The 7025-nt window shown below is 44.4% G+C and overlaps 1 protein-coding gene across 1 annotated transcript in view; it reads left to right on the forward strand.

Moving 5' to 3' along the window:
* Positions 1–6423, forward strand: part of ASH2L (ASH2 like, histone lysine methyltransferase complex subunit) — a 65024-nt gene extending 58601 nt beyond the window's left edge. Inside the window, exon 16 of the mRNA XM_082255224.1 lies at positions 6291–6423. Coding sequence (XP_082111350.1) covers positions 6291–6398 — 108 coding nt within the window. The 3' untranslated portion in view covers positions 6399–6423. The remainder of the gene's footprint in view (positions 1–6290) is intronic.
* The last annotated feature ends 602 nt before the right edge of the window (positions 6424–7025 follow it).

Consider the following 7025-nt stretch of genomic DNA (forward strand, 5'->3'; position numbering starts at 1 on the left):
CTCTCAGTCCACCATTGGCTATCTCTGCACAGTACAGCCTGCAATATCCAGTGCCAATCAGCCATACCCCGTGGTACATGTTTTTCAAACGCAGGAGAGGACGGCAAGATATACACCGGCTGTACACTCCATGATGCTAGCATTTCTTTTAGCACGTCTGTCACAAAATGCACACCATTTTCCTCCTGTATGCATTGTGGACAAAATTTCTGCTGTGCGTTCACACTTGCTCGGACCTTCAGTCATGAGAGGGTTAATCTCTGCAACAGCCAATGAACCTGTGATCACTGACTCTGCAGCCTCCATTTTTTCACAGCAGCCATAGTGTCCACCTCACTATTACCTTTAGAAATGTCTTTCCACCATGCTAATATCCTTATGGCCATACTATCCCAGTCTGCCTTGTTTGTGCTCCAATCAGCAGCACTGCTCCATCTACCGAAGGAGACACAGGACAGAGTTCAGCAGCAGACACCTTGCACATGTCACTTTTGTTAAATCTAAACTCTGGCAATACATTTTTAAACATAACAGGCTTCAATACCATATTGTTACCATCTTGCTCTGGTGGTGATTCATTAAACTCCTAGACAATGTGGGCTATGTGGGACTTTAAATGAGACACTGGCAGGTATGCCCAGCGTCTTCTCCATCCCTGTATCGGAAAAAACAATTGAAAAAGAATAAAAAGAGGTGCATGGAAGCCAGCCAGCCCCCAGTCTGATGTACTCACCCTCCAGTCTGCCACCAACCAAGTAGACCTGTCTCGATCGAGACAGGTCTACTTGGTTGGTGGCAGACTGGAGGGTGAGTACATCAGACTGGGGGCTGGCTGGCTTGCATGCACCTCTTTTAATCCTTTTTCAATTGTTTTTTCATTAAACTCCTGAACACTTTTGTTGTCCGCTGTGACAGACCACATTAACCCATTATCATCACAAGTAAAATTCAGACATTTGTTTTACCATTCTCCATATTCTCATCACCAAGGTCAAGTACCCTCTTATCCATCAGAGCAGCACCACAGTTGTCCCGGGCAACCTCTGGCTCCAACACGCAGAGCTCCCTGGAGGTTTCTAGGAACACCTCTGCAGCCTTATATACTGTTGCTAGGGGGGAATAGCATATCCTGCTTAGCAATTACCCCTACCTCATTAAACTCCGAACCTTTTTCAGCTGATATAGTAGCAATGTTTTTATCTCTAGTGAGCTGCAATAGCCATTATAAAAAAGGCCAACCAACTTTAGCTAACACATTAGCAGTTTTACACATCACATTGTCACATTTTACTTTTAACACTTGCCTCCCCACTGGACAGGGCACTGCAGCAAGGCAAGTCCCCACTGGACAGGGCACTGCAGCAAGGCAAGTCCCCACTGGACAGGGCACTGCAGCAAGGCAAGTCCTTTTCTGCACCAACAGTGGATCTCCCAGTTAGGATCATGTCCACTCCAATGTGAGCACTCAGTCAGTCTTTCCCATGACTTCAACGGCCACAGTCTTACCCCTCAGTGTAACAGGTCTTGCCATGTTGACTTTCTTCTTCTGCACTTCTACTGGCCAACTCCCTCTGGTGGCCATGGGATGAAACTACAGCAGGGATCTCACAGGGTGCACACAGATAGCAGCCTCGTGCCGCACTGACTCCCACGTGGAGCCCTCCTGACTCCTAGGCCAGACCTCCTGTCTGCCAGGGTGGAGCAATGAACCATGGTCAGGTCATTATTAAAAGCCCAGCACACACCTGACCAATTTGTTTTCTGGCTATACTGAATAGTTGGACCCAGGATTGGAGATTTCATCACACCCGGATCACTTGGAAATCTCCAAGCTTCAGGTCCCAAACTGGACTTTTTAAAACACTGAGGAAACTGAAAAGCCAGTTTCCTCTTCATGTCACAAGCTCCCTGGAGCTCCTCAACCTGCCTGGTTGAGAATTCTGAGTCACGTTCACTTTTTAGACCCTGGCAGGGCAAATCTCTGCCACATAATAAATAAAAATATATATATATATATAATATATATATATATATATATATATATAATATACACACAGTCAGGTCCATAAATATTGGGACATTGACACAATTCTAATCTTTTTGACTCTGTACACCACCACAATGGATTTGAAATGAAACAAACAAGATGTGCTTTAACTGCAGGCTTTAATCTGAGGGTATTTACACCCAAATCAGGTGAAAGGTGTAGGAATTGCAACAGTTTGTATATGTGCCTCCCACTTTTTAAGGGACCAAAAGTAATGGGACAATTGGCTGCTCAGCTGTCCCATGGCCAGGTGTGTGTTATTCCCTCATTATCCCATTTACAAGGAGCAGATAAAAGGTCCAGAGTTAATTTCAAGTGTGCTATTTGCATTTGGAATCTGTTGCTGTCAACTCTCAATAAGAGATCCAAAGAGCTGTCACTATCAGGCCATCATTAGGCTGAAAAAAACAAAACAAACCCATCAGAGAGATAGCGAAAACATTAGGTGTGGCCAAATCAACTGTTTGGAACATCCTTAAAAAGAGAGAACGCACCGATGAGCTCAGCAATGCCAAAAGACCCGAAAGACCACGGAAAACAACTTTGGTGGATGACCTAAGAATTCTTTCCCAGGTGAAGAAAACACCCTTCACAACAGATGGCCAGATCAAGAACACTCTCCAGGAGGTAGGTGTATGTGTGTCAAAGTCAACAATCAAGAGAAGACTTCACCAGAGTGAATACAGAGGGTTCACCAAAAGATGTAAACCATTGGTGAGCCTCAAACAGGAAGGCCAGATTAGAGTTTGCCAAACAACATCTAAAAAAGCCTTCACAGTTCTGGAACAACATCCTATGGACAGATGAGACAAGATCAACTTGTACCAGAGTGATGGGAAGAGAAGAGTATGGAGAAGGAAAGGAACTACTCATGGTCCAAAGCATACCACCTCATCAGTGAAGCATGCTGGTGGTAGTGTCATGGCGTGGGCATGTATAGCTGCCAATGGAACTGGTTCTCTTGTATTTATTGATGTGACTGCTGACAAAAGCAGCAGGATGAATTCTGAAGTGTTTCTGGCAATATCTGCTCCTATTCAGCCAAATGCTTCAGAACTCATTGGATGGCGCTTCACAGTGCAGATGGACAATGACTCGAAGCATACTGCGAAAGCAACCAAAGAGTTTTTTTTTTAAGGGAAAGAAGTGGAATGTTATGCGATGGCCAAGTCAATCACCTGACCTGAATCCGATTTGAGCATGCATTTCACTTGCTGAAGACAAAACTGAAGGGAAAATGCCCCAAGAACAAGCAGGAACTGAAGACAGTTGCAGTAGAGGCCTGGCAAAGCATCAGCAGGGATGAAACCCATCGTCTGGTCATGTCTATGCGTACTAGACTTCAGGCTGTAATTGACTGCAAAGGATTTGCAACCAATTATTAAAAAGTGGAAAGTTCGATTTATGATTGTTTAATCTGTCCCATTACTTTTGGTCCCTTTTTTAAAAGTAGGAGCCCATGCAACGTAAGTTTGAGGAGGCCTGAGCGTCTGAGTCCTCTGGGTCACTAAAGATGACATTGTCAGCAGGAGCAATCTCCTCCTCCTCCTGGAAATAGCCACAGACTTTTCTGGGCTGCCTCAGGAGATCTTGTAAACCAAGTATCTGGTCAAGAAACGCTGCACCACCAGATTCGGGACATGTGCCAAGCATGGAACATGTGTCAAGTGTCCCTGTCAGAGAGCGGAGAGAAGGTTGGTGCCATTGTCGCATACAACCATTCCTGGCTCAAGCTGTCGTGGCGTCAACCATCTGAGTCTGCCCCTGCAGAGCTGACTGAATCTCTGCCCTGGTGTGACTCCTATCCCCTAGACCAAGGGTCTTCAAACTATGGCCCTCCAGTTGTTCAGGAACTACAATTCCCATCATGAATTGTCATGTCTGTGAATGCCAGAGTTTTACAATGCCTCATGGGATGTGTAGTTCCACAACAGCTGGAGGGCCGTAGTTTGAGAATCCCTGCCCTAGACAGACCAACTGAAGCACGGCATGGCATCTTTTAGCCTGACTGCTTGTGTAGCCCCTTGAACGCTTAGGGAGCACTGCTGCTTCTGTGGACAATTGAGCACAAGAGGACATGGAAGAAAGAGAAGAAAAGGAAGAGGAGGTGGTGGAGTAGCCAGATGTGGCAGCACCAGCTTTTTGGAGGCATGGTGGCAAAACAAGCTGCAACACTGAACCCTGTCCTGCATCCTTTCCAGCTGCCAGCAGAGTTACCCAGTGCGCCCTGAAGGAAATGTAATGTTCCTTCCCATGCCTTGACCAAGAGTCAACAGTAATGTAAACCTTCCTGCTGACTGTTCTGTCCAACGAGGCCAAAACACTACCTTCCACATGATGGTAAATAGCCAGAATGGCCTTATGTGAAAAGAAATGCCATTTTGGTACCTGCCACTGTGGTACAGCACATTCCACAAATTCGCAAAAGGGAGCAGAGTCTACCAGATAAAAAGGCAGCAATTTGTAATGCTAGCAATTTGGCCAAACTAGCATTAAGACGCTGAGCATGTGGATGACTGGGACAGGATTTCTTTCTACGGTTCAGCAACTGGGGTAGTGAAATTTGCCTGCTGCTCAAATCAAGTGGTGGTGTACTGCTAGCAGATTAGGTGCGAGTCTCTGTAGCACTTATTGCTATACCATCATCCCTCTCAAGGCAGGTTTTTGAGAAGACATGAGGCATAGTAGGGTTAGAGATCCGAGATGAGGATCAAGGTGAAGTATGCTTGTTTTTATCTTGTGGCTCTTTCAAGTGCTGTTGCCAAAGGACTGCATGGCAGGTCCTTGTATGTCTTGTCAAGCATGTGGTTCCCAAGCAGCTGGTGTTCTAGCCACGCTTGATCTGCTTCAGACAGATGTTGCAAACCGCAATGCTGCAGTCTACTGCAGATGTGCTGAAAAAAGCCCACACTAATGAACTTTTGGAAGTCTGCGGGGAGTTTGCAGCACCCTGCACCTGTGGAGCTCTGTGCTGTGATGCAATAGGTTGGCTACTCCTATGGCGGCCCCTGGAGCACATCCTGCATCGTTTGGAGTTGTGCCTCCTCCTCCCCCTCACTTTCTTCCTCCTATCCTGTCAGTTACCCAAGTACAGACAGTGAACTCCTCATCCCCTCCCTCCTATTCACTGGAGCAAACTTGGCAGTATGCCGTAGCTGTGGCGACATGACTGCTAGTTTCTTGTCTTTCATTGTCACCCCCTCTCTCTAGGCTCACGTTATTCCCTTCATCAACTTGGGAACCAACCTCACAGCTTTCAAATTGCTGCGCATCCTCCAGCAGCATGTCACTGACACTATGATCGAATAGTCCCGGTGACTCCTCCGTGCATGATGGTCAGGCGACAGGAGTAGCTGTGGAGAAGAAGCCTGTGGAACGGGCCGCTTTGGCAGCTGCCGTAGAAGGCAAACTAGTAGGAGCGTAGGTGTCAGAGGACGAGGAGGATTGCTTATTTATCCACTTCACCAAGTGTTCTACATGTTGTGGCTGCATAACATGGCCAGCATGGGAAAAAAAGGATGGGCGTGCCCCGCCTGCAGAGGATGCACCATGTCTGTGACAACCACTTCTCACTGTGGACACAGAGGCTGCTTGCCTTCTTTTCATGTCCTGTGAGCGTCTGCCTCTCCTTGTCGGCCATTTGGGGGGGTTAATTACTGGTTGATCAATATATTTTTTATATAAATATGTGTATGTATGTATATGTGTGTGTGTGTGTGTATGTGTACTGAACTGACCAATAGATACTAAATGGCCTATAATATCTATCTATAGAGATATCAATGTATGGTCTATACAGAACCGACCAATAGATACTGAATGGCCTAATATATGTATATATGTATATATATATATATATATATATATATTATAATATAATCATATTCCTTTAAATTCATGATGTTAAAGTTAAATATAATACAATTTTTTTTTTTTTTTTTTTGTATAAATATAAATATTTTTTTTAAAAATGTCATGTCATTTTCGATTTTTGGCCAAGGTGCATCCTGCATTTTCGGTTTCGGCACCACATTTCCATTTGGTGCACCTGATGGCTAGTCCTCTCTGGGGAATGGGCCGGTAACTGTTACACTGATTATATTCCCTTGTGCCAGACTTTCTCCTTGTATGCTATCTTATGGTTTACCCAACAAAAGATAAAACACTCCATCTGATTCAGTGTATGTAGCCCAATACCTAGTAATTGAAAACTTATTTATTTATTTTTTTTTCCCCCTTACAGATGAGTGACATGGCATGGACGGCAGTTGTTGAACATACATTGGCAGATGTTCTGTACCATGTAGAAACAGAAGTTGATGGCAGAAAGAGTCCTCCATGGGAGCCCTAATATGGCCTTAATGCAAGCTTTTCTTTTTATAGTCTTGGACACTTTGACAAATGTATACTAAAGCACCCCTGTATACTTCCAAAATGTTAGCACATGAAAGTGTGTTTTAAGTCCAGCTCCAGCCTAAACTTGATTTATTTTTTTTATTTTATTTTTTTACTGTTGGTGGGAAGATTTCCCTGTGACAGGACAAGAAACCCATTTGAAAGAAATGTTGGTTTGTGGAGAGCATACCCATCACACTACTTGTCCTCACCGAGAGGAACTTAAATCTCTACAGTAGAAAGATAGACCTCAAAAACCTTGCTTAGTTATAAGAGCATCAAATGTCTTGGTAATCCAGCCAATAACAAGAAGGCAAAAGGTAGGCAAAGCTTTTCGGGGGCCAGAAAATCTCCCTTAATCATGGCTTAAACAATGTATCAGGTTTTAGTGGACTCAAAACTGCTTCTAAAGCTGGTCTCTTTAATTGATAATCTTAAGGACGATAGCCAGTGAAAGATTGTCAGCATCAGCGGCAAATTAATTCTTTAACACACTTATTTGGCCCCCAAAATGCAATAGATGCCTTTTTTGATGTTTGGTATTGTTGAATCATTAAGAGTTTGGAGTTCTTATTGGCTTGAA

The sequence above is a fragment of the Pelophylax lessonae genome, assembly GCF_965119305.1.
Source record: "Pelophylax lessonae genome assembly, chromosome: 4".
In the NCBI taxonomy this organism is placed as follows: Eukaryota; Metazoa; Chordata; class Amphibia; order Anura; family Ranidae; genus Pelophylax; species Pelophylax lessonae.